At 49.0% G+C, this 27,365-nt stretch overlaps 1 protein-coding gene across 3 annotated transcripts in view; it reads right to left on the bottom strand.

The window, feature by feature from the left end:
• Positions 1–27,365, bottom strand: part of ESCO2 (establishment of sister chromatid cohesion N-acetyltransferase 2) — a 630,612-nt gene that overhangs the window by 314,553 nt on the left and 288,694 nt on the right. For all 3 annotated transcript variants that reach the window (XM_069605632.1, XM_069605634.1, XM_069605633.1), the window contains exon 7: positions 6,190–6,321. In XM_069605632.1, coding sequence (XP_069461733.1) covers positions 6,190–6,321 — 132 coding nt within the window. The remainder of the gene's footprint in view (positions 1–6,189; positions 6,322–27,365) is intronic.

Here is a 27,365-nt window from a genome sequence, read left to right as displayed (position 1 = left end):
CCAGCTGCAAAATTTTTTCCAACGGCAGCGGTATAAAGACTTTGTTGCTGGCATTCTGGCCGAGAGCAACAGCTCCATGATGTCACCAGGGAGGTCCCAATCCTTGTACCTCACCCTTTCAGAAGCCAAGCGTGAAGGTTGAGGGTTCTGGTGTCTGGACGGAGAACCTGACCTCCCTTCTGCGAGAGAAGATTCTCTTTGAGTGGAAGACGGATTGGAGGGCAGATGGACATATCTAGAAGGTCCGGGTACCATGTTTCCGGAATCTTCTCAACCTTCTGATCATTTGAGGAATAACGGGGACTGGTGGGAACGCGTAAAGGAGTGGAAACTCCCAGTCCACTAAGAACGCGTCTAGGCTAGGTGGACTGCCGATAGAGAGATTCCTTCCCGAATTGCCCAAAACCAGAGCTGCATTGCCTCTCTGCACAGCGGCAGTGACCCTACGCCTCTTTTGTTGAGGTAGTGCATGGCCACCGTGTTGTCCGTCATTATCAGGACATTTCTCCCCTCTACTGATGGCAGGAAAGCTTTCAGCGCTAGTCTGATCGCTCTCAGCTCCAATAGGTTGAGGTGTAGTCTGGACTCCGATGGAGACCAACGACCGCTGATGGTCAAGTCGTTGGCATGGGCTCCCCACCCCGTGAGTGAGGCGTCTGACTACTGTCATCTCCGGCGATGGTTGCCAAAACAGTTCTCCTTTCAAGATGTTCTCTGGATAGGCCCACCATTGACGGTCGCGGGCTAATTTGTCCGGAATCCGGAGGAGATCTGTCATTCTCCCTGAGAATTGCGACCACTGAGTTCTCAGTGCCCACTGAGGAGATCTCATTCTCAGGCGAGCCTCTGGCACAAGGAAGATGCAGGATGCCATGAGGCCTAGCAACCTCAAAAAGTCGAAGGCTGGGAGACGTTGGGCATTTTGAAACTTGTTGACCATCTGCAGAATATCTTGAGCCCTCACCTCTGGTGGCGAGGCTTTTCCCAGGGAAGTGTCCAGGACCGCTCCAATGAACTGGAGTCTCTGTGATGGTATCATCTGTGACTTCTTTAAATTGAGGGAGAAGCACAGTTTGTGAAGGAAGTGGCAGACATAATCTAGCTGGGTCTGAGCTTGTTCTGAAGATACAGCCCTGATCAGCCAATCGTCCAGGTAGGGGTAGACGTGGATCCCTTCTCTCCTTAGACTCGCAGCCACTACCGACATTAACTTGGTGAAGACCCTCAGGGCGGAGGTAAGCCCAAATGGCAGAACTCGAAATTGATAATGAGAGTCGCCAAATGCGAACCTCAGGTATTTCCTGTGTTTGGGATGGATTGGCACATGGAAAAAAGCATCCTGAAGGTCCAGAGATACCAGCCAGTCCTGGAGCTGGAGGGCCTGAAGGATCTGAGAGAGAGTTACCATCTTGAACTTGTCCTTCCTGAGGAACTTGTTCAATTCTCGTAAGTCCAGGATGGGCCTCAGTCCTCCGTCCTTCTTTGGTATGAGAAAGTAGGGCGGGGGGTGTGGGGGGGGGGGTGTACCAGCCCTTGTTCCTGTCCGCTACAGGTAACGGTTCTATGGCACCTTTCTCTAGTAGGTCTATAATTTTCTGCAAGAGGAGCGGATCTGGAACTTTTAGAGAGCTGTTCCCCGGTGGATGACTGAGGGATGTGTAGAAAGGGTAGGAAGTAACCCTTGCAAACTGTCTCCAATGCCCAAGCATCTGACGTTATAGCCTGCCATTCCGTCAGATGTTGAGTTAACCTGCCCCCTACAGGTGTCTTGTGTGGAAAGACCTCAGTGGTTCGGGGGCTGCTGATGCAGATGCCGAGGGTAAAGAGGCACCTGCTGCTGCTGCAGCCTTAGTACCTTTGACCCGTCCACCTCGGGTGGATCTCCTTTGGCCTCTTTGAGCCGGCTGTCGTCTGCCTTTCCCGAATGCGGAATAATAGCTAAAGGACTTTCCTCTCCCAGAGGTTCCCGAGGGGCGAAAAGGAGTTTGGCGGATAGCAGCTCCTAAAGATTTTGCTGCTGCTTTAGCTGTCTGCAACTTTTCCAGACTGTCATCAGCCTTTTTTCTGAATAATGAAGAGCCGTCAAAGGGCATATTCAAAAGTCTGGCCTGTACATCTGGAGCAAAGCCAGACTTTCGCAACCACGCATGCCTGCCGATTGTTGTACTTGCCGCCATGGCCCTGCTGATACTGTCAGCGGAATCGATGCCAGTTTGAAGTGACTCGCACATGGCATCTTTGCCATCTTTAATGTTAAGGAAGGCTTCCTTTTCCTCTCCTTCGGGTATGCAGTCGGCCGCTGATGAAGCACACTCCCACAGTGTGTGACTGAACCTGGCGAGCGTACAGGTGGCGTTGATGGACTTCAACGCCATACTACAAGCAGAGAAGACTTTGCCATAGAATCGTACCTCTTGTCATCTCTATCCTGTGGGACAGTAGGGTAAGCGGTCCTGCTGCTTGATGAAGTTGCTGCTTGAACCACCAGGCTCTCTGGAGTCTGGTGTTTCGATAAGTATTCAGGGTCAGCAACAGCTACCCTATACTTGGCTGATAATCTATTGACAGCAGGGATAACTTCAGGAGTTTCCCCAGTTAGATGCAATTTTTCTTTGTAAGGCTGTATGGAAGGGGACCACAGGATCCTCCTGTGGACCTTTGTCTAATATGTCTGTCAGGTCATCCTGTTGAAAAACAGGCGAAGGCGCAGACTAACCCATGAATTCAATCATTCTTGCCATCAGGGTTTTATAGGGTGTTTCGGCATGTTCCCCTGGGTCTGGCTTAACAAAATCCACTTCTGGGGAAGTGTCCAGCCCACTTGCCTCATGTAATGACTCCTGTAGGTCTTTCAACCTTCTTTCCTCAGAGGTGAAATCCTCTGAAACAGGTACTGTGATCCTCTGCAACTCAAAGGTTTCCTGGTCAGAATTTTCCCCTTCTTCATAAATTGAAGATAATCCAGGGAACTCTGACCTCTGAAATGGTATAAAACCCATTTCTAAAGGCAGAAGGAGCGAAATTCGTCGTATTGGGCGAGAAAATGTCGATGTCGTTGACGCCGATGTGACAGGCTTCGAAGGCGCCGAAAACGGCATCGAGAAAACCAGAAGAGGCCTCGAAGAACTCGAGAGGATCGGGATCCTACTCGAGGACATTGACGGTCTCAGCATCGTGCCGGAGACTCTTGGAATCACCGTTGGCTGTGGAGTAGCCGTGGTCTTCTCTTTCATCGGCGTCTATGTCGGCGTCGACGATGGCGTCGAGTCGATCGACCGATGTGTCGAAGAACCCTTCGACAACAGCGTTGATGGCGCTGATCCATGCGTCGAATGGATCTTCGACGAAGACGGTGCCTTCTTACCCGATGGCCCGTGGCTCTCTCGGGTGGAATGTTTCGCCGGGCGCTGCGACTCGCAGAGTTTTGATTTTTTAGGTTTTTCACTCAGGGTATCACCCTCAGCTGTCTTCCAGGGGGACGAGGCCGCTTTCTCGAAGACGCTTAACATTTTCTTCCTGAATTCCTCCCACTCAGCCTGAGAGTGGTGTTTTGTGGGGCAGGAGACCCTTTCTGGGGAAACAGAAGACGAGGAAGGGGATCTTCGACGTCTCTTCTTTGAGTGTCTTGATCTCGACGAATGGTGGGAGCTACTTCGAGATCTAGAATGGGAATGTTTGACGGCGAGGAGACGAATGCCTTGACTCAGCCGAAGAAACGTTCGAGGAGGTTTTGACTGACTTACCTCTCTCGGGCTTCCCCTTGCGCTCCTTCAAGGCTTTCGCCGTCATGGACATGCAGTCCTCACACTCTGAACAATGGTACTCGGCTCCCAAGCACCACAAGCAGATCCTGTGTGGATCCGTTATCGACTTTTTTTTACCGCAGTCTCGACATTTTTTGAAGCCAGATCGCGGCGTTGTCGGTTCCGATGAAGATGCCATTGAGAAAGTTGGTATTTCGAGTAGAAATGGATTAGATTATCTGACTGAACTGAGCAACGATGTTCCGAGGCCCCATGAAGCGTGGAAAAAAGGGAACTGAGCAACGGACGCAGTGCGTGGCTATTTATGGGCATGGTGACGTCGGCACCGATACGGTGGCCATCGAGGGACATCGACTCGGCGGACGTCGACACGCAGCGCCCTCTCCAGAAAAAAAATTGAGGCCAGCAAGCTGGAAACGTATTATCAAAAATAAGGAATATGTCGGAGGACAATCCCTTCGAAACAAATTTACTCGCACTGGATGTGAATTGGGACTTGATTGAATCAAAACTCTGGACAACAACATTATTTCTTCCAAATTGTGTTCCAATTGCCTCTGAGTTTGAACTGGGGATATCCTCTAAGATCGTGGCTGGAGTGAAAATGGATTTCCCTGTATAGGTCCCTTCTGGTTCTTATAAAGGATACTCTATACGAGGATCTGTCCATCCTGCTACGGGATAATACTAATATATTTCTTGAAAAACTAAGGCTGAAATGTCAAGAGCTACTAGACAGTTTAGACAACAGATATGCTGATCCAAAACCCAATGAAAGTGAAAGATACCCTGAAAAGGTGGGATTGGGTGACCACCGGAGAGAAGAGGAGGATGACAAAATTATCACAATCATTTTCCTGTATGGGTAGAAAAAGGACAAGTCTTCCCCCATAGTTGGAAAAATATCCGGATCCATGTTCCAGGGATATCTTTGAGGTTTAGACTTAATTTACTACCTACCCTGGAAATTCAATCGGCCAGAGATTTGATTCAATCTGGGAACTGTTGTACAAAATGTGATGCCAACGAATGTCAAACACTAAAGCATCTGGTAATTAAGTGTACTGGAACAAGGGAGATGAGAATTCTGAGATTGAGAAGATTTGTACAGGTTATCAGCTGGTTAGACAGAGGAATTTTGGTCCAGAGCTTCCTCTGGGTCTGAAACTTTTCTAACAGCTGAAATGGTAAGATTAATGAGAGATCTAAAGTTAGATAATTACCAAAGAAAACTGGGATGAGAGTTGAAATTTTACTAATATTTTCGTTTTAATCGTTTTGTTTTCTTTTGTCTTTGATATTTGTCTAAATGCATTTAGATGAAATATGTATTGTTCTGTGTTCTTAATTATTTTTTTCCTTGTGAAATGTTTTATATTTCAAGTAAAGTGTAAAAAGTCATATACTTTGGCTAATGCACAATAAAATTTATAAAAAATAAAATAGAGATGTTGGAGCATCTTAATGTTTCCCCAAACGCTCCTGTCTTGGTTCAAGTATTTTAGTAGGTTTTTGTGCAACAGAGGGACTCCTATTTCTTTTCCCAAAACAAGAGGAATTAGATGTGTGGAACAAGTATCGCCAATTATTGCTGCTACTAGTTGTATCGAGATATTAAGTCTGTTATAGTAGGTTTTGATACATTTTATTTATGTGAATTGTTTGTATGTTACTGTATAGGGTTTGCTGCAAACCATGTGCACATAAATCTAAAAATGTATCCATATAGTGTTTAATTAACTTAGAATGGTGTTGACATGTACGCACCCCATTGATAAGACCTCTTAGTCACTAGTCTTTGTTGCAGTTAACTGCCCTTCACACCAAGCCATCTTCCTCCAGAGCCTAAGCCTTGCTACTTAGTCATGTTGCCATTGAGAGTTTGGTTAGACTTGAGTGTAAACCTTGCTTTATCACTTAGTTGACCCCTTCGGGAAATCAGCCAGGTAGCACTAAAAGAAAGCTAAAAGAGCGATACAGAAATATCTGCAAAAATGCTGCAACTGATTGCAAGGATAAAAAAGGACCAAAGAAAGAATTAATGGCAGTATTAATAAAAAATAGTGTTCAAAAGAAATTGAATTAGGTTAAGTTTAGTGAACTCTGGCTCTGGGGCTGTGTGAATCCAGTAGGCTGTATAACACAAATGTATGAGACAACGAAACAAAGTAATTTTAAACCATCAGGGACTTGCATGGAGGCTAATTATCTCTAGGGATTGGGGGAGGCGTGGGGGAAAGGTGATCTACATCCTACACAGTGTATGAATGTAATTAAGATACCCACTATAAACAATTAGGCTTTACTCGCTTCTCCAGGGCAGTTTCCTGTCATCATTATACATTCAATTGAGAACTTGTGAAGGTACCAACGCAATGCATTTAGGTTTTGCAAAATATTTAATGGATTAACAGCTTAAACTTACTACAAATTTAATTCCTTCAAGAAATCGCTGGTGATACTGCACATGTTCTGCTTCATCCTCTGGACTTGCTGCTGTATAGATCATCCCACACGACTTACATGTAATTGCACCAAAATGCTTCTGTCCGGCATCCTGAAGATAAAAATAATTTTTTTAAATAAAATCTGCACTGAAAATAAACTCATTTTACAGTACATAATAGTATTGTTGTATAGGTTTATATATGCACATCTTCACGAATTCCAGACCAGCTATACAAATAGTCTACAATTACATTTTTGGAAAAGCTTCCACTTTGATCTCATACACAGTTAAGACTGCTTTACATTCTGGGTTCTCTAATAAAACAGGCTTCAAACTGACATTCAACTGTCTATTTTTGTTTATCCGAAGAACTTGTGCTATTAATGGTATCATAGGGCGGGAAACCCGTATAGGAACTTCCCAATCCAATTTAGGAAAAAGGCGTCCCCCCAAGGATTGGTTTTCTGGGTACCTGGAGGCAAAGCGAGGGAACTTCACATTTTTTTTGATAGACAATAGATCAATCCGTGACTGGCCCCATTTGGGGAAGATTCAATTAAATTCCTTGTCTAGTCCCACTTTGTGGGACGAGTTTGTCCACTAGGACATTGTCCTTCCCTGGTAAATCCTCCGTCCTCACTTGAGGATTCAATGCCACACTTTATGCGTTCCTAGTGACAAAACTGCTGACCTTATGCCTCCCTGCTTGTTGGTGTAATGCATGGAGGTTGTATTGTCTGGTCAGACTGGGACCACTTGGCAGATCAGGACCAGCTGGAAAGATCAGCGCCGACCGTACAGCCCTGAGTTCTAGGACATTGATGTGGAGGTGCCAGTCTTTCTGAGACCATGGCCCTTTGCTTGTAGTTCACTCAGATTTGCTGCCCGGGCTGACGGGGAGGCATCAGTTCTGAGGAGCAGTGTTGATGTGGGTACCTGAAACGGTATGCCTTAGTTTAGATTCCTTCCCTTGGCCCACCACTGTAGAGCCTTGTGGAAGGACAGTGAGGTTTAAGACCTCTTCCCATAAACCGTAGGTTTGTGTGCATTGATGGGCCAGCGTTTCCCTGGATTGGTCTCATTCATAATCTGCAGTTGCGAATTAGGTAAATAGGGAAGGATATCATACCCAGGAGGGATTTGGACTAACTTATCAAGTCGGAGGCATTACTGAGAAACCAAGCAACCAGCCCTAGCGCTGTGGTTATCCTTTCGGATGACGGGCGTACCCTCAGGATGAGAGTGGTCGACTCTGCTCCAAGGAAGATGGCGGTTTGAGCCGGTATCGGCGATGCTTTGGATCTGTTGAAAGAAAACTCTAGCCATTCCCAGCATGGATGACTGCGACCCTTCGGGCGTTTGCCTTTATTAGCCAGTCATCCAAGTATGGGAACACCAATTCCTGTTCACCTGAGGTGTGCTAGGCACTTCGTAAATACCCTTCCTTGTGGCCAATTTGAGGACAAAGGGGAGTACGCAGATCTGGAAATGTGTTTGCCCCACGGAGATCCTGAGATGCAGTCTGTGCACCGGGTGGATCGGAATGTGGAAGTATGCATCTTCCAGATTCAGAGTCGCAAGGAAGTAGTCCTTTTTTAACCAGGGAAACGTCAGGCGCTTCAGCGCCGGCGCTTCTTGGACGGTGCCGGTCTACGCCGGTCCCGGTGGCCACTACTTAACCTCTTCTCTCTCCCTCTAACACAGGTTAATCCAGGGCTGAGAGCACAGGCTACGCCTGTTATTGAGTTGATGGAAGCCGATTGAAGTGATTGAAGTTTATAATTATTTAACTCCGAGTACGTGTGTTTGAGTGTGCCATTTGTAAATTGCTGTTTTACACTGCATAGAAAGGTACTGCTACTCCATACGAAATTTACCAGAAAGAAACTAAGAAACTGTGTTCACCCGCATTTACTTGATTATTGCAGCTGTGTGTGTGACATCCCCCTGCATTATTTAAACTTAGCATTTGGAAGCTAGCGCCGCTGTTCACAAGTATTTTGCAAATATTTTTTAAAAAAATCGAGTGAAGGAAAGCCCTTTGTTTTGATTTTAATAGAGCTCACAAGCTCCACGAACTACATCTCCCAGCAGCACTTGAGCTGCACATAGGGAAACATCAGGCGCTTCAGCGCCGGAACTTCTGGGACGGTGCCGGTCTATGCCGGCCCACGGCACGAAAAGCTGTCGGATTCTCTGTGCAACAAAGCCACCCCAGGTGCTTAAACCTCAGGTATGGGTTATCCTAATTGGAGCCATTTACTATCCCAGGCAATCAAACTACAACACCAAGAACTAGTTCAAGACTATATTAATGCCAGACTTGACCCGCCTACAAACACACACCATAGAAAATGAAAACACAGCACCAACAACAGTCCATCACACGGAAAAGCCACCGAAGAGCCATAATGTAACTGAACCAGATCTCACGAAACTCAAAATTGCTTTGCTTAACACAAGGTCACTGCCAAAACATGCACAATAGATCCATTACTATATCATAGATGAAAGGCTAGATATCTTATGCCTAACAGACATGGCTCCAAGAACCAATGGGCCCCACCATTGATCCAGCAGTACCATCCAACTAACATTTATTTCAAAAACAGAGAAAATGGTAAAGGAGGAGGAGTGGTGATAATCGCTAAACAAATCCTCAAATTCTTTGCTGACCCTATACAGTGCACAGGCTGTGAGGTTATTCACCTCAAATTGACACCTACCCACAATAACTGCACAAACATAATAGTCATCTACATACCACCGTCCCTATTATCGGAATTCAATGACGAACTAATCACCATCCTTAATAATCTCAAATCCACCAATACGGAGACTATACTCCTGGGGGATATTAATAGATGGAGGGGCAATCACAATGACACACAGGCCATCGCCCTAGAGGAAGACCTAGTTAATTGTGCCTTTAATGTAATCAACAATGGTCCCACCGCTACCACTGGGAATCAGCTTGATTGGATAATCAAAAATAACGCAGAAGTGACAATGCTAGGAACCTACCCATGTATATGGACAGGCCACTATAAAATCAAAATCCTCCTCACTCTAAAACAAAAAACAGTGAAAATAGACAACTCACCCAAAATGGTACTCAACAGGAATCTGAAAAAAATCACCAGTACATTGCTAGCAGAAGAAATTGACAAAATCATGACTGAAATCAAAGATGATGGTTCATGTGAAAATATATCGATATATAAAATCGAGGCATGAAATAATTACTCGACCGCCAAGCCCCATGGAAAAATAAACAGGTCAGGTCAAATATAAATCACCAAAAATGGTTCAAAAACCAAGCTATTGAACTCAAAAAAGAAAAACGTAACCTAGATAGGAAATGGTGAAAAGAACCAACAGAAACAAATAAAATGAAATGGAAGAATGCTGATCACAGATACAAGACAAAACTCAGACCTCAAGAAAAAAAAAAATCACTAAAATGAACTTATTGACACCGCCTCCAACTTCACTGGCAAACTCTTCCAAATCCTCAAATCCATTGATAAACCTAAGGCACTCACCCCGCCCTTTCAGCCGACAGAATTAGATTGTGAGAAGGTTCAAACGGCCTTCCAAAACAAAATTAAGGCCAGAGAGAATATCCTCAACAGCCAGTCATAGCCCACCGACCCAAGACAAACTTAACGAAAGCAAGGACGAAACTGAAACTACTAAATTTCAGTTTAGACCTATAACAATCGAAGAGATTAAGAAAACGCTCTCTAACATCAGAAGCACTACATGCTCAGAAAATGTACTGTCACCTAAACTAATATTAGAAAACCCAGACATTTTCGCTCCCTTCCTTAGAAAAATGGTAAACGCATCTTTCCAGGATCAATCAGTATCTGCTATAATAAAAACTGTCATGGTTACCCCATTGCCAAAGAAACCTGAACTAGACGTACAAGACCATGCAAATCTAAGACCTATTACAAATTGCAATTTCCTGTTGAAAATATTAGATAAAGTAGCCACTGAACAGCTCCAGAACTATGTAAACGAGAACAACCTGCTGCACCCCCAACAGTCGGGCTTTAGGACAGGCCACAGCAACGAATCAGCCATACTAGATCTGCAGACCGAGATGCTAGGTATATTGGACAAGGGCAAATCAAGTCTCCTGATATTACTGGACCTCTCGGCAGCCTTTGATCTGCTCGATCACAACAGGCTCCGAGAGGCCCTAGAACTCTCAGGAAACTGCTCACTAGAGGCAACAGAATGGATATCATCATTTCTACAAGGCAGACAATCCAGAATTGTCTGCGGAAATAAGGCCTCTGGAACCAAACCGGTGTACTGTGGAGTCCCGCAGGGAGCTAGTTTCTCCCTGTTAGGGAGAATTCTCTGTAAAGGCTAATTTCCCAAACCTAGTGAGTCCCCCAGCAGCTTTGCTGGATTTTTGGGGTTTATTTTTTTTTGTCCTGCTAAGAGTGAGACTCTTTTACTCCCACTCTTAGACATGATTTGAGGTGTTCCTTTGTCTTTCCATGTGTTTTATGGGCTATGGGGTCTTTTACTCCATAGGGTTTCTTGTGTTTTTGATGTGGGTTACACAGCACCCTCGGTGCCATAACCCAGGGGGTGTTGTAGCGACCCCCCCCAACATAGACTCCATACCCTGGGACTGAGTACTGTCTCCCAGGGCAAGTAAAGTCACCATTGGCTTTACTAGTCCCAAATTATGAACAGAAACCAGTACAAACCATCATATTGTGGACGTACTGGTGAGGGCAATTCGATTGCCCCGGGGTCTGTTCGAGGGGGCACGTCCCCGTCCCCCCCGATCGAGTTTTGGCTGGTGGCAGTGGATACTACTTTTTATATTCGACCGCGAATATATATCTATGGGATTTTCCCATTGTTTGAGGCTACCAACTTTAATTATTTAATTCCTATAGCCTCGAACATACCACCGGTTTATTTATTTAATATTAATTCACCGGTTGGTATTTTTTGCCAGAACTCAATTCTAAAATGGCGTTTGTGTTCTCTTCTGTGACTCCAACCCAAGCCGAGCCCTTTGTTCCACCTTTTAGCGGGCTTCTCCACGAAGCCTTCAAAAGTGGTGCCACTCTGTCTGGGTACCACATAGGGTGTGGGAGGGGGTTTAGGCACCTTGGACTGAGTTGCCTTCGCCCGGCCGGCTCACCACTTAGGCTGTTTGACAGCTAGGCTGAATGAATGGGGGTTTGCTGCATAAAAGCAGGGCTTTGGGGACTGGAACTTTAGAAGTCGCCACAGGACCTAAGAATCCGAAGAGGGAGAAGCTGAGCCGACCTGCAACAATGGCACCACCGGTGGAGCCCTGCTGAACCGTCTCACCACTTTTCCCGACGACAGAGGAGATCTCCAGTCCGGAGTCTTCTTCCTTTGACTGGTGGGGATAACCAGTTTTGCCTTCTTTTTACCTTCCTGGAGCATCTCGTGGCCGCCTTGCCCGTGCCAAGCACCCGGCAACCGGAATACCACGGTTTACCACTACCGCAAATAGAAGGATAGTACCTTTTAACTGAAGAACTCCACGGCTGGTTTCTTCCCTGGCAGTGCAACAACCTTCATCTTTCCTCCACGTCGAGACCTCCTCTTCCTCTGGACGAAATACCGACTTGCACCCGCTGCCAGGAACCACTGCCCCCGCTGGAGCTTCATTCCCACTTAAGGTTCTGTGTCCTGCCTGGCTTCCCTTGCGACAGATCATTCGGGGTGACAGTAAAGCCTTGACTTTCTAACCTGGGCTGGCCTGGGACAAACTAGCTAACTTTTTCCTGACTTTAATTTCATTCTTTGTATGCAAACTATCTACAAGACTCTTTGGGCATAACCCCACAGTGTGAACCTGGACCCCTTCTGCTTGCTCTCTCCAAGAGTGGGCCTTGCAATTGACTTCCTTGCTCTTCAGTAGAACTCTGCCTATCCTGCCTTACTGTGGTTCTTTAAAAAGTATTGAAATTTGTGGGCTTCCATAACTCTGCCTTTTTCCCTCCCTTTTTAATAACTTATTAGAGTACCATCTTATGTTAAGCGCTCACCTCTGTCTGAAAATAAGTGGCGTTTCTCATTAAGACTTGTCTAATAAGTAATTGGGATAGATATATATATATATATATATATAATAGTGACTGAGCTGAATTTACTTACCTCTTTGTGCTAGTGTAATTTACAAGTGTGTGTTTAAATAATTATATACTTTTACACCAAAGCTCTGGTCAGTGTTTGCTTGTGCTACTGTATCTCTGTACCTATTGTGTATAATCTACATACTGCCTAACTCTTTTTGAGGGAAGTCTGACTGCTCAGCCACAGCTACCAAGTGAATCTGTGTGGTACAGACTGCTACCAAGTGGGTTTACTGCCAAACACCTGTAGTCTTAACCACCTGCAGTGGTCCCTAAGGGAACTGCACAGGTTTCTGCCCAACACTCCCCCTACTGTTTAACCTGTATATGCAATGCCTATGTACCATGCTAACTCAACTGGGAATATTCTTCACTAATTTTGCTGACGATCCTCAATTGGTCTGCGAGCTTAGTGGGGACTATAATCAAGCCAGTGAAAAACTTACGACTATATACAACATCGTCGAGGGTTAGATGAAAGACAACTGAATGTGTTTGAATGGGAACAAAACGGAACTAATGATCTTTGGATCAACACACACCAGGAAAAAACGAACTCCTTCATACTCCGCATTCAGTATAAAAAATTCTCAAATTCCTATATCCGAGAAAGTAAAGACACTGGGAGTCTATTTACAAGCTTAACTAGGAGCAGAGGCCCATACAGCATACTTAAAAAGGAACTGTCAATACCATCAAAAACTCCTGAGAAAAATTAGACCCTTGCTCAACCAAATAAATAGCATTACCATAGCCAGAGCAACTATACTGTCAAGACTGGACTACGGCAACTCCTTGCTTCTGGGAGCCAATATGAAATGCCTGAAGCAATGCCAGGTAATTCAGAATAATGCTGTTCGGACAATCGCGGGTAGGCCAAGGAGGGAACACATCACAGCCGATAGGAAAGATCTACACTGGCTGGCCATGGAGGAGAGAATTACTTTTAAATCCCTCAAAATGGTCCACCGATGCTTGTATGGCAAAGCCCCAGCGTACTTGAAAAAACACTTCAAATGGCATGAACCATCTAGAAATTTAAGATCCTCCAACAAAGGTCTTCTCCAGACAACCCCAGCTAAAAAGCAAAACGGCCTGGGCAAGGTGTTTCCAAACAGAAGCATCCATAAATGGAATGAACTGCCCGTATCCTTGAAATTAGAAACCAACTACATACTCTTCAGAAAGAAGTTAAAGACCCTACTCTTTAAATAAACTGGATTAGCGACCTCTCTCAGCACCACATGATATGATCTTCTGTGTGTCTATACTTGTCCCGTTTTTGTAATCACTGTCCTGTCTTTTTGGAATGCGCTCTGATGCCGGCAGGCTTTAGCGCTATATAAATAAATAAAATGGAAGAACCAGCCGATTAATTTGTTTAAGGCCCTTAGGTCTAATATTGGGCGCCACTGACAGTTTTTTGGTGAAGAAGCAAGAATAGAACGCTCTTCCTCTGTTTTACCGGGACGAGTTCTATGGCAGTCATTTGTAGGAGCTTCTCCACATTCATCTTTAGACGTTCCAATAGATGGACCATTCGGGGTTGCAGTGGTAGGCAAGGTGGATGACCCAGATATTCGATTAGGTGTCCCGTTTGCTCCACTTCTAACACCTGTTGGATGCCATTTCTTGCCACCAGTTTAAGTGTTGGCATATTCGCCCTCCCACAGGGGTGCAATGTGGGTGGCGTGGTAATGCTTTGTCAATTTTTCTTAGCCTGGGTACTTTCTTGGCCCGACCCCTGCCTGCCTGTGTGTGGTATCTAGTTGTTGACTTTTGGAACCTGTGGCCAGTTTGTTACCAGGTGGAGGATGATCCTTTGGTGTTGAAGGATCTGTTGTACCCTTTGTATCTTGCGGTGGAGCCGCCAAAGGAACAAAATGCACGGCAGTTTTTATCCTCATCTGAGCGAGCTTATTGACCTTGCTGTATTCATGTCAGATTTGATACCTATGGGTGGTCATCGATCTGTTTGCCAAAATGGTCTTGCCCAGGATTTCGGCCTGCACTTGAGGCCTGAAATTGGTTGCCTTCATCCATGCCTGGCTTCTGAATACTGCACCGAAGGCCATTTGTCTGAAACCACATTTGGCCAACTCTACAGCTGTGTCAATCATACGATCAGATGTGGCTTCCCCATCCACCCAAATGGCCTTTACCTCCTCTTGGAACTCTGCTGGCAGCTATTTGGCCAGTTTAGACTTCTTCAGCCATAGCTCCCTGTTGAATCTAGCTGTCATTGCCAGCGTTTTAGCTACTCCTACGGTGAATGAAGCTGCTGATGACACCTTCCTGCACAAGTTTCCAGCTTCCAACCTTCCTTGTCCGCAGGGGCTGTTAAAGGAGAGGATGGATTTGCTAGTTTCTATCTTGCCACAACTGATTACAGATACCAGCATAGGGTGGCCCCTCAGGCAAAAGGGGGGATATACCAGGAGCCTTATATTTTTTTTATCTGCCCAAGCAACCAGAGCTGGGGAAGATGACCAAGTCACTTACCCCTAGTAACTTTCTTTTGACTGGATGTTCCTCTCACGTATTCCTCATCTTTGATATCCAGCTTCAGCTGCTTGGGAAACATTTTCGGCAGAGGGTGCTGTGCATCGAAGCAGTCGATTCGATGTCCTTCGAGGGACTCCATCTCGAGGATGATGTCAAAGGCATATATAGCATGTGCAGCGCCCGTTGGCTTCAGTTCTGTTTTTCATACAGTAGAAATAACTGCAAAACCACGGAATTGACCGACTCAACTTTGAAGGAGTGAAAGCTGTAATAGCATGGGAAATTCTACTGTGGGTTAGGTTGGGAGGGTGATTAGGAATACATGTTAACGGGCATTTGTACCGCGACTATCACCACCGGAGTGGTCCCCTGGCGCTCTGGCGGCTCTGAAAGAGGAGGAAAGGTGAGTTAGTGGGTGGAGGCTGGAAAAGAGCAAGAGCGCGGTGATGTGCTGTTGGCAGCCTCAGCCCGTTGGCTGGGCCTGGGGTGTATGCGGCCGGTCGTCGTGTACTGATGTGCGAGTCTGTGTGTTTGTTTTGTTGTTGCAGTGTAGTGAAGTGAAGTTTGTGCGGTTTGTTGTGCTACAGGTTTGTGGTTGTGTTTGGTTTGAGAGGTGTATGCAGGAGGACAATGTTAGTGATATTGGTTAGTTGGTATCTCTGTCCTGAATTGACCAGTTGGGCTTGCGTAATCTTGGGAACCCTGTGCCTCTGAATGTTCTAGCCCGTTTTGCATTCGAGGCCTCTTGAACATCTCGCTGCCTCCTCCACCCGCTCCGTTAACCTTGCATGTTCCTCACCCCCACCCACATGTCTAGTGCACCTGCCAGTGTCCATACCTCAGTTAGTGTGGGAATTGATGGTATCTCACCAGTTCCACAACCAGGTGGTACCCAGTTGAAGCTATACAGGCAGGTGGTGGATTAAGGATTGGCTGGGGTTGTTGCCTCCGTCTCCTTGAGTCTCGCACGTGAACTACTCTGTCCAGCGTCACCCCTCCCGGGGCCCTGAGTGCTTCTCAGTCAGTTCTGGGAGCCTGTCAATGTCCCAGAGCAGGCCCGCCCTGGTTAAGGCGGAGCAAGATGGAAAGGTGGCAGGGGCAGAAATGTCTCGGAGCACGCCTGCCCTGGTGAAGGCGGAGCAAGATGGAAAGGGGACATCCAGTCAAAATAACGTTACAGTTGGTAAGTAACTTGTTCTTTGACTGGATTGTGTCCTCCCAGGTATTCCTCATCTTTAGACTTCCAAAGCAGTATTAGATTTGGTGGAGGGAGTAAGAATTTAGTCTTTAATGGTTTTCATGAACCGAATGCAGGACAGCTTTCCCAAACCTTCCATCCTGACAGAGGGAAGACTCAAGGCAGTAATCTTTTGTGAACGTGTGAATAGTAGCCCATGTTGCTGCCTAACAAATATTTTTAATCGGTACACCCCTTTGCAGGGCTGTAACAGTAACCATCCCCCCTGGTGGAATGGGACCTTAATCCTTCAGGAGGATCCTTGCCTGCCAGTCTGTAGCTTTCCGAAATAGCCAGAATGATCCACCTGGATAAGGTCTGTTTTTGTAACAGCCTGACCCAGTTTGTGGCCTGTATGGCCCATGAAAAGCTGATCATCAATGCAAAGCTTGGATAGCCTAGATATGTAAACGCTCAGAGCTCTGACAAACTATGTAACCTCTCCTCCTCCTTGCCAGCATGAGGTGGGAATATAAAGATGGTAAAACAATGTTCTGCCCTATGTGAACATCAGAAATGATTTTGGGTAAGAAAGAAGGCTTCTCTTTGAACAACCCTATCCTTAAAAGCATGGTCCAGTAAAAAATGTTATTGTCCCTACGGGTCGGCCATGTTTTTTTAAGCCTAAGTGGCACGATTTTAGAAAACTTTCCTATGGACCTTACCCGAGTTTTCGTCCATTAAACGCACGCGAAAACAGGCACCAGGGAGCCGCCATTTTGTGATAATCCTATCACTTGCCGCATCGCCCTGGCTGACCTGCTTCTGCGGCACTAAATCAATTCCTCCGCCCCTGAGCCTGTCATCAGCAGACTTGTACCGCCCATTTCCCAACGCCAAAGCACGTCTTGTGTCAACATTCGCTGCGCTTCAGCTAATGACGTGTCGGCATGGAAATGGCAGGACGCCTCTTTCCTTAATAAGTATAAACAGACCGTTTCACAACACACAGCAGCAGATTTTCGATTCCATTCCTCTCTGTGTTACTTAGAATATTTTGTGACTCCTTTCTGTACTCTGATCAGCTACCTTCGCCACTTGTAGCCCGTGTGAACAACTGTACCATCTTGGTAAATTATTTTACTTTGTTTACCACACAATGGCTACAATAATGTCCTACATGTACGAGCCAGAGTATACCGAGGAGGAACTACTGGAAAGGGAAGCACGCGAAAACAATGGGGATTCGGACGGCACTTGGCAGGACGAATCAACAGATGAAGAGCCTGGGCCTAGTCGCATGGACGGCGTCTCCACCTGGTGCACATGCAATCGTTGCGAGCTAATGCCAACCGAGGAGAACTGCTGCTGCCGAGAAAACTCGGGATGCCTGGCCTACATTTCGGAAGGCGAGCTACGACCGCAATGCATCACCGAGCTGCCAGACTTCAGGGCAGCCTGCCTCACATGGGCCGTGTTGAGAATAATGATGGTGCTTAAGCACGAACTTCGCGCAACTGTTCGTCCTCGTAATCCGAGTAAGGAACAAGTTACTTACCTGTAACTGTTGTTCTCCAGCATGGGTCTGGCATGGATTCACATGCTCATGAATATTCCCCGTCATCAGGCTGGGAATCGTCAGTAAAGAAAAATCAGTATCAGTTTCGTTTCTGATCTGTCTTTCGTAGTAGTAACCAATCACTGATCTCTGCGTCATACTGACCACAGCCAATGACTGCCATCTCCCTAAGCCATGCCTCTGGCAGCCATCTTCAGATTTGCTAGCACGTGAAGTGGCAGTATGACCAAGTGAAGAGCCGCAGATGGGTAGGCGGGAGGGTTCGCATGTGAATCCATGCCAGACCCATGCTGGAGAACAACAGTTACAGGTAAGTAACTTGTTCCTTCTCCAGCATGGGGTCTGGCATGGATTCACATCCTCATGAATATAAGAATACATAGCAGTACACACATGCACAACCACAGGAGGTGGCAAAAGGCTCAACATTCAGCAATATAACGACTCAACATTAAGCATCTCTTACCTCCTCACCAGGCTCACCTTAAGCTAACAGGTTGCGCAGCACCGCTTGGCCGACCCTGGACTCCTCCCTGGAATCCCGATCGACGCAGTAAAATCTCGTGAAGGTGTGCGTCGACCTCCACCTAGCAGCCCTGCAGATGTCCAGCAGGGGCACACCAGATAGGAACGCCGTAGTAGCAGCTGGTCGAATGGGCTCTCGGACGGCCTGGCAGCGGTCGGTTAGCCAACCGGTGGAAGTGCATGATGCAGCCGGAGAGCCATCTGGAAATAGAAGACTTCGAGAGAGCCTTCCCTTGATTCACAGGTCCAAAGTTCACAAACAGCTGTGATGTCCTCCGAAAACTCTTCGTGCGGTCCACGTAGAACTTCAGGGCTCTAGCCACATCCAGCGAGTGCAAAGTCCTCTCGGCCGGCGACGAAGGAGACGGGAAGAAAACAGGTAACACCAGGGGCTCGTTAACTTGGAAGTCCGACGGCACCTTGGGCATAAAGGAGGGGTGCGTCCTAAGCACCACCCTCGAGGCATGGAAAGTCAAGTATGGTGCTTTGCAGGATAGGGCCTGGATCTCTCCCACTCGTGAGGAGGTAATGGCCACCAGGAATGCAGTCTTCCACGACACAAACTTCATCGGTGCGGAGTGCATCGGCTCGAATGGGGGCCCCATGAGCCTGGTCAGCACCACGTTAAGTTCCCACGCCGGGGCCTTCACCGGCGGGAACGACCGGAACAGTCCTTTCATAAACTCTTACCAGTCGATGGGACCACAGGGACGTAAGTCCTGTGGTTCTGGTATATCTGGAGATCGCCGTCCGATGAATCTTAATGGAGGCATGGGCTAGCCCAGCCTTTGCCAGCGATAGCAGGTACGGCAGCACTTGAGGGGCCGTAATCCGTAGGGGGTTGATCTTCTGTGCTCGGCATCAGATAGAGAACCTCTTCCACTTGTGACCGTAGCATTTGAAAGTCGAGGACGCCCTGGCCTTTGCAAGAACCTCTCTGCAGTCGGCCAGTTTATCGTACCCTCCAAACTCTAGTGCTGCAGGGGCCAAGCCTGCAGGTTAAGCGACGCCGGGTCGTGGTGGAAGATGGCGCCTCCTTCTCTGGAGAGAAGATCTGCGTCCGCCGACAGCTTGATGGATAGGGACGTTGTAAAGTCCAGAAGGTCCGGGAAACAGATCTGCCTCGGCCACGCCGGTGCGACGAGGATCATCCTGCACCGGGACCTCTTGAGCTGGTTGATGAGTCGAAGCAGCAATGGCAACCGAGGGAACGCATACAGGTATAGGCCGTCCCAGGGGAACGAGAACGCATCGCCCATGCTTCTCGGCTGGGGAAACCTGCTGGCGAACCTCTGGCACTTCGAGTTCGTCGCTGTTGCGAAAAGGTCGATTTGGGGTTTGCCCCATCGTCGGAAGATTTGTTCCACCGGATCCTGGCGCAGCTCCCTGCTGAGCGAGTCGGCGATGGGGTTTCTTTCTCATGCTAGGTGGAAGGGAACCAGGAACATCCCCTGGGCGACCGCCCAGTGCCACAAATCCTGTGCCTCCTTGGATAGGGCTGGGGATCTGGTGCCTCTCCCTGCTTCCGTATGTAAAACATTGTCGTGGTGTTGTCCGTGAAGATCCGCACCACCTTGCCCTTGAGCGACGGGAAGAACGATTTGAGAGCCCAGAACACGGCTCGGAGTTCCAGAACGTTGATTTGCAGGAGCTTCTCCTCCGGGAGCCAGAGGCCTCTTGCGTGGAGATCTCTGGTGTGGGCGCCCCAACCTTCCAGGGAAGCGTCCGTCGTCACAGTCTCCTGGTACGCCGGCGTCTGAAAGTCCTTGCCCGCCGTGAGGTGTGCTCGAACGCCCCACCACTGAATCGCCCGTCGGAACACCTCGTTGAGGGGGACCCGGTCTTCGAAGGTGCCCCGTCGCCTGCATCCAACGGCCGTCGAGAAATTCTTGAAGAGGGCGCATCCGTAGTCTGCAGAGGCGCACCAGGTAGATGCAAGAGGACATCATCCCCAGGAGGGACTTGATGGACCTCACCCTGGCCACGTCCGTGGCTAGCAGGCGCTGCACTTTGCCCAGAATGGTCTTCGTCCGTTCTTCCAACGGTGCCGCCAGGCGCCTCACTATCGAGCTTCGCTCCCAGAAACAGGGCCACCTGCGACGGCACCAGGTGGGACTTTGGGTAATTTATGGCGAATCCGAGGTCTGAGTAGCTGGACGGTCCTCGCAGTGTGTTCGACGGCGAGTTCCCTCGTCCTTGAGCGGATGAGCCAGTCGTCCAGGTAGGGGTAGACATGAATCCCCTGCAGGCGCAGCCCCGCCGCCACAGGTGCTAGGCACTTGGTAAAGACCCTGGGGGCCGACTTCAATCCGAACGGCAGTGCTCTGAATTGGTAGTGGCGTCCCTGGACGACGAACCTGAGGAACCTTCGGTGACTTTTGAGGATGGGAACGTGGAAGTATGCATCCTCCAGGTCCAGCGACGATAGAAAGTCGCCTTCCTCCAGCTGTCCCAGCACGTGCTGGAGGGTGACCATCCTGAACGTTTGTGACCTGATGTATTTGTTCAAACGACAAAGGTCCAGGATGGGGCGCCAGCTGCCCGTCTTCTTCCTGACAAGGAAGTACCTTGAGTACACCCCGGAGCCCCGGAGCCTCTTCGGGACGGGATCGATGGTGCCTTTTCTGAGCATCGCCTGTACTTCCAACAGCAGTTGCGGGACGCGATTTTCCTTTCTGGCCACAGGTGGAACGTGAGGGCACTTCTTCAGGAATTCGATAGAGTGTCCTCTTGCCAGGGTATCCAGCACCCAACGGTCGGTGGAGATGGACTTCCACACGCCGATGAACTTCATCACAGGCCTCCCACCGGGGTGCGTTGGTGGGGGCCCGAGGCCACGGCCGGTTCAGTCCTGCTTGGAGGTGGTGGCCTTGCCGCCCTGGCCATCTTGCCGCCGAGGCGCTCCCTGCTTGCCGCGACCCCTGTAGGCCTCCTGAGACGAGGAGCGTGCCGCCTGGCGGTAGGACGAGCCACTGCTGGAGCCCTTGGAGGCCCGGTCTGCCTCCGGAGCTCCGAAAGGGCCGTCGTTGCTGAAGGACTCCTAGGGCACGGGCCGTCTCCGTGTCCGTCTTCATGGCTTGGAGGGATTCGTCCACTGCCTTCCCGAACAAGTTGCTGCCGTGGAACGGCATGTCCAAACCCTGGTCTGGACGTCCTGACGGAAGTCGGTCGCCCGGAGCCAACCCCGTCTTCGTAGGCAAACTCCGTTGCACAGCTGGCGGAACCCGGTATCAGCAATATCGGTTGCCACCGTTATGGCGTGGTCTGACGCCACCTCGCCTTCTTGAAGTATTTCCTGGGCCTCGGACCTCTTGTCGTCCGGTAGGAAGTCCAAAATGGGGGCCAGCTTAAACCAGAGCTCCCTGTTGTAACGGGCCACGATCGCCAGGGCTTTGGCCGCTTTGATCGTCGTCGCCGCTGACGAAATGACCCGTCGCCCCATGGCGTCCAACTTCTTTCCCTCACCGTCCGGAGGGGAATTCGACGTTGAGGCTCCTGACCCCGCCGCTTTCTTCTTCGCCGCCGCCGGGACGACCGAGTCTGGCATTGGCTGGGCCCTGAGGCACAGGGGGGGCGGTCTCGGGGACCCGGTACTTCTTCTCGTACCGGTCCCGTTTGGCTGGTGCCGTGGAGGGGTTCTTGAGTACCGACAGGCCCTCCTCCCAGATGTCATCGATTAGAGGCACCTCGATGACAGTCTTCCTCTTGGCCTCCCGGCGCTGATAGAGGAAACCTTCCTTTTTCTGCTCCTCCGGGCAGAGCTGGAACAATTTGGACGCCCTGGCGATCATGGCGTGGAATGAGCCAATCTCGTAGGGCGGAGAGGCCCGTGCGACGGGAGACCCGTTCCATCGTCGTCGTCGCCCTCAGAACCCGTCGTCGAGCCCACCGCACCGTCATCTCCCGACTCGTGGGAGGATGAGGAGGGAACTGCAGGCCTTACGGGGGCGAGCGGAGGAGAGGGTTGGGTCCTCCGTCGTTTGTTCTGAGGACTTCCCGACGGGCTAGGTTGCGGGTCCTCCGGCCTGGGCCGTGGTAATCTCGTCCTTATCTCAGAGCATAAGGACTGGATCGCAAACAAAATGGCCGCCGAGCAATCCTGAGGCCTAGGTTCCGGCTACGCCGGAAGGGAAGGCTGCTCTTCCTCGCCGTCGTCTTCCTCGGTTATCTCCCGAGGATCTTCCTTGCGGGACCGAACCTTCTCGAATTGGACTTCGAGATTCCTCACGACCTCGGTCAGTTCCCCCTCCGAGGCTGACTCCGAGCTCGAGGAGGCTACCGTGCCCCCCCCTTTTTCCATCACGAGGGCCATGACGATGGGCTGAAAAGAGGATTCCCTCCTTGGCGGCAGGGAAACTCGTCCCAGAGGCAGTCTCCGCTGGCGGGGTCTCTGCCGGCTTGGCCAGAGTCGCCTCGATAGAGGCCTTTGCCTGCTGGGTAGGGGCCTTCAACACCTTAGGTGCGTCCTGGGCCTTCTCCTTAGGGGGAGGGGCGACGCCTCGCTCCCCCTCTCCCGAGATTGGACGGGGCTTCTCCCGAAGCTTACCCGGGGTCTCGGACTTCCTCTTCCCCGAACCGCTGGCTCGTGGTAGACTGTGCCGGGGAAGGTGCGCCCTGCCTGGCGACCGAAGAGCCCGACCTTTCGGCGCTCCCAGAGCCAGCGGACTCGCGACGCTTGGCCTGATATTGGTCCCCCGTCGCCGGGGCGCCCGCACAGGACTTAGAAGCCCGCTCGGACCCTTTCTTCTTCTTCTCACCCGTTGAGCCCTTCTGCAACCAGCTGGAGAGACGGGATCGACGGTCCCTCATGGTCCGCTCCGACAAGTTCTTGCAGAACTGGCAGTCCTTCTCTACATGAGTCTTGTCCCCATGAAGACAGAGGCAGCGCGAATGTTCGTCCTCCTTAAACACATTCTGCAGCCCGCATCCAGGGCAGCTGCGAAACAGCTTGGGTCCGGGTGACGAACTCGCGTCCTGGGCCATCTCGAAGTAGGACGCAAATCTTCTGGAATCCTCCAATAGGTTGATTCGACGAAATCTTCACCCTTGAGGGGCGTAGGAAAATCCCGCAACGGGTACCCGTTAACGGGAGTAGAAACGGTGGATCTTGAGGCTCGATTAACCGAAAAAAAGTGAAAATTCACCTGAAAAAGCACGAAACACGCAGCAAAAGCTCAAGAGCTAAGCACAAGGACTCCCAACACTTGAACGTGCGGTAAAAATCTGAAGATGGCTGCCAGAGGCGGGGCTTAGGGAGATTGCAGTCATTGGCTGTGGTCAGTATGACGCAGAGATCAGTGATTGGTTACTACTACGAAAGACAGATCAGAAACGAAACTGATACTGATTTTTCTTTACCGAGGATTCCCAGCCGGACGACTGGGAATATTCATGAGCATGTGAATCCATGCCAGACCCCATGCTGGAGAAGTACACTCTGCTTGTCATGCCACTCCTATTTCATGTTCTTCTACTATATCCAAAATTATATATTCATATCATAGTAACGCATGAAAGTCGTTCAATAGTGTGCATTGTCTAGATAGCATTTGTCCGTGCAGAATGCCATTAGTTACAAGAATTGTCATTGACAACAAACGTTTATTAAACTTACCTTGATCATTTAAAAACAGTTTGTTTCATTCCTTTTTACAGGTGGTACAGGCTGGTGGCCTATCGTTCCTTTACATGGTGGCCCCACAGGAGGCTTGGACACCGCGAAGAGTGATACCCGCCTGTGCCGTTCGTGCCATAAGAGAAACGTTCGAGTGACAGCGGTCAGTACAGGGGATTTTCTCTCGCTGTGCTTTAACCTGACCTGTATAATCTTTAAAGTCTTGTATTTTTGTGTCATGAAAATAAGATGCAAAATAAAACACCACATATTTTAACAATGGTTGTTTCGATTTTTTTAAATGAATCCAGTGTGTCTCCATTCAAGGATGGACGTCAGACATCTGTGCTGCGAATGGGTGAAGGTCTGGTCGCTGTGAAGCAGGGTGGTCACTATCTATCTAAGCTAACAAAATATTCTCGATAATGCATGCACTAAATAACACTTGTTCAAAGTCTTTCAGTAGGTTATGTCTCTATAAAAGTCACACATATCTATACTAACAATTACCATTGGATTATACAGGCCTTAGGTTAAGGGTCTTGACCACTATAATACACTGGTTGAAGTGTGGGTCTGTGCTCACAAGAATCTCCGGTATGTGGCATTTGTTATTGATGAGCAACGATATACTATCAAAGGCAGTTCGCACCCGTGGATGAGCACTGGCATGTGGGGCGGTCTGGGGCGCGAAAGGCCAAGGTGCCAAACAGCATGTACACTTCAAAAGGTATCCCACGCCCAGGGGCCATCGCTCACATGGCTTCCTCAGACCCCGTGTCTCCAGCCAGGCCTCCCCTTCAAGCAGGCCGCCCCCCTAAAACCACGACATACATACATCATTCATTCACAAACACACCCCTGTTTCTAATACTTTATAAACCACTTGATATGTCTCATGAGAACATCTTTGTGCTTTGCAAATCAACTCCTGAACGTGCTACCTGGCAACCACTGAGATCTACGCTAATCTGCTCGTCGTCGTGCTATCCGTGAACTTCTGTGACCGCTTAGAGCAAACCCATCAGTGTGCTACCTGTGGCCACCCACCTATTCTCCTGCAACATACTGCTCTGCTTGCTGAATCCAACTGTTTGTTGGTCAAGGTAAGGCCATGTATCCTAGTCATATTTCGCAGATTTTTAAATTTCTATCTATTTGCGAGTAGAGTACACAATAGTGCTATGTTCATTGGTCTCATTGCTATTGACTTGAGTTTCCATTGCTATGCTATCAATAGATCTATTTATGTTCATCTTTGTCTATTGTCATCGAATTGCATCCTTCGGGGGTCCAGTCTATAATGTAAGCATGTTTCCTTCTCGTGCAAGACAGAACATCCACGGGAGGAGTCACATGTTCAGATATTAGTCACATCATTTATACATTTCTGCAACTTATGCAAATACTAAGCCGCACATAATGAACTGGTATAGTTCCTGCGACCAAAACAAAGAAGTTACTTTCTTACCTGGTAACGTTCTTTCGATGGGATGGTCCGACGACGTATTCCATATCTATGACAGGTAATCACCACAGCTGTGCTGCTTCGGAAACTTTTCTGCGTCCTGCGTCGAGGACGTTGATGCGCCGTCGTCGAGGACCTCCTCCGACGTCATCCGATGTGATAAGTAGGACGCACGACGCCCGTAGCCTCAGTTGTAGTCTTTTCCCCCCGAACGTGTGACAGTCTACTGCCAGTCAGACACAAAGCCTTGCGGAACGTAAGCTGCAATCGCAAAAGAAATTCTGCAGCGGGGAAGGTAGGGAGGGAGCGATATGGAATACGTCGTCGGACCATCCCATCGAAAGAACGTTACCAGGTAAGAAAGTAACTTGTTCTTCGAGGGGATTGGGTCCTCCGACGTATTCCATATCTATGACAGACTCCCAAAGCAGTACCAGAGCAAGGAGGAGGGAAAGAATTTAGAATCAAAATTTAGAATTGCAAATCAAATAGCAGAGTAAAGGACCGTCTTGCCAAAGGCCAGATCCTGTCCTCGGATGGAATTGAGGGAATAGTGACGTACAAGTGTATGTACTGAAGCCCAGGTGGCTGCATCACATATGTTGCGAATAGGAACACCCCTCTGCAGGGCAGTAGATGCAGCCATACGCCTGGTAGAATGGGCCCGCAAGCCAGCCGGTGGGTCTTTACCCGCCAAGCGGTAACACTCCGAGATGGCCAAAATAATCCAGCAAGACAAAGTCTGTTTCGTCACAGCTTGTCCCAAACGCTTTCCAGCGTAAACCAATAAAGAGTTGATCTTCCACTCTGACCCGGGACATGCGTGAAACATAAAAGCTTAAAGCTCTCCTAGGATCAAGCCTATGGAGCCTCTCCTCTTCCTTACCAGGATGTGGAGGAGGATAGAACGCCGGAAGAACAACCTTCTGGCTCAAATGGAATTCCGAAGCCACCTTCGGAAGAAAAGAAGGACGACCTCTAAGGACATCCCTGTCCTTGTGAAATACAGTGAAGGGTGGCTTAACTGAAAGTGCCTTTAACTCACTCACTCTGCGAGCGGAAGTAACCGCAACTAAAAATACAGTTTTCAGAGTTAACAGCCTCAAAGGGCAAGAATGTAAAGGCTGAAACGGAGCACCCATAAGAAACTTAAGAACAAGGTTTAAATCCCAACCGGGCACCAGGAAAGGGGACGGAGGGAACACATTAGTGAGCCCTTTCAGAAACTGAAATTAAAGGGAACACTCTTCAGACGAGCACTTAAAGATGGACAGCGCCGCCAGGTAACCTTTAATGGTACCCACTTGCAAGCGCCTGTGGGCCAATGAAAGTAAAAAAGGACAGAACCATGGGGATGTCACATGCAAAAGGATCCACATTCTGAACTCTGCACCAGTCGCAGAACTTACGGCAACGGTACAGAGACTTTGTTGCTGGCCGTCAGGCCGAGAGCAACACCTCCATCACGTCTTCAGGGAGGTCTCAATACTTATACCTCAGCCTTCCAGAAGCCAAGCGTGAAGGTTGAGGGACCGGACCTCTGGATGGAGAACCTGACCCCCCCTCCCATGAGAGCAGATCGTCTCGGTAGGGAAGACGATGTCGAGGACAGATGGACAAGTCGAGAAGGTCCGGGTACCACGTCCTCCGAGCCCACGCCGGAGCAATGAGGATCATCCGGGAACCTAACGTCCGTAACCTCCGCAGCACTTGTGGGATGACGGGGACTGGAGGAAACCCGTACAGCAGTGGGAATGACCACTCCACCACGAACGCGTCTCCTAAGGCTCCTTTTGGAGGAAATTCCCGCAAGCAGAACCTCTCGCACTTCCGGTTGACACTGGAGGCGAAGAGATCCACTTGAGGGGTCCCCCAAAGGGCGAAGATCTCCAGGAGAATCTCCTGAGTCAACTCCCACTCGTGAGAGATCGTGCTCTGCCTGCTCAGAGCGTCCGCCGTCACGTTTTCATCTCCGGCCAGATGAACTGCCGAGATCGAAACTTCCTGCTGGATGGCCCAGAACTCGAGCTGCATCGCCTCCCTGCACAGAGGAAGTGACCCTGCCCCCCCCCTTTTTGTTGAGGTAGTGAATGGCCACTGTGTTGTCCGTCAGGATCAGGACATTTTTTCCTCGCACA

Source organism: Ambystoma mexicanum, chromosome 4p (assembly GCF_040938575.1).
Source record: "Ambystoma mexicanum isolate Mex_15411 chromosome 4p, UKY_AmexF1_1, whole genome shotgun sequence".
NCBI lineage: Eukaryota > Metazoa > Chordata > Amphibia > Caudata > Ambystomatidae > Ambystoma > Ambystoma mexicanum.
This window is presented reverse-complemented; position numbering and strand designations above follow the sequence as displayed.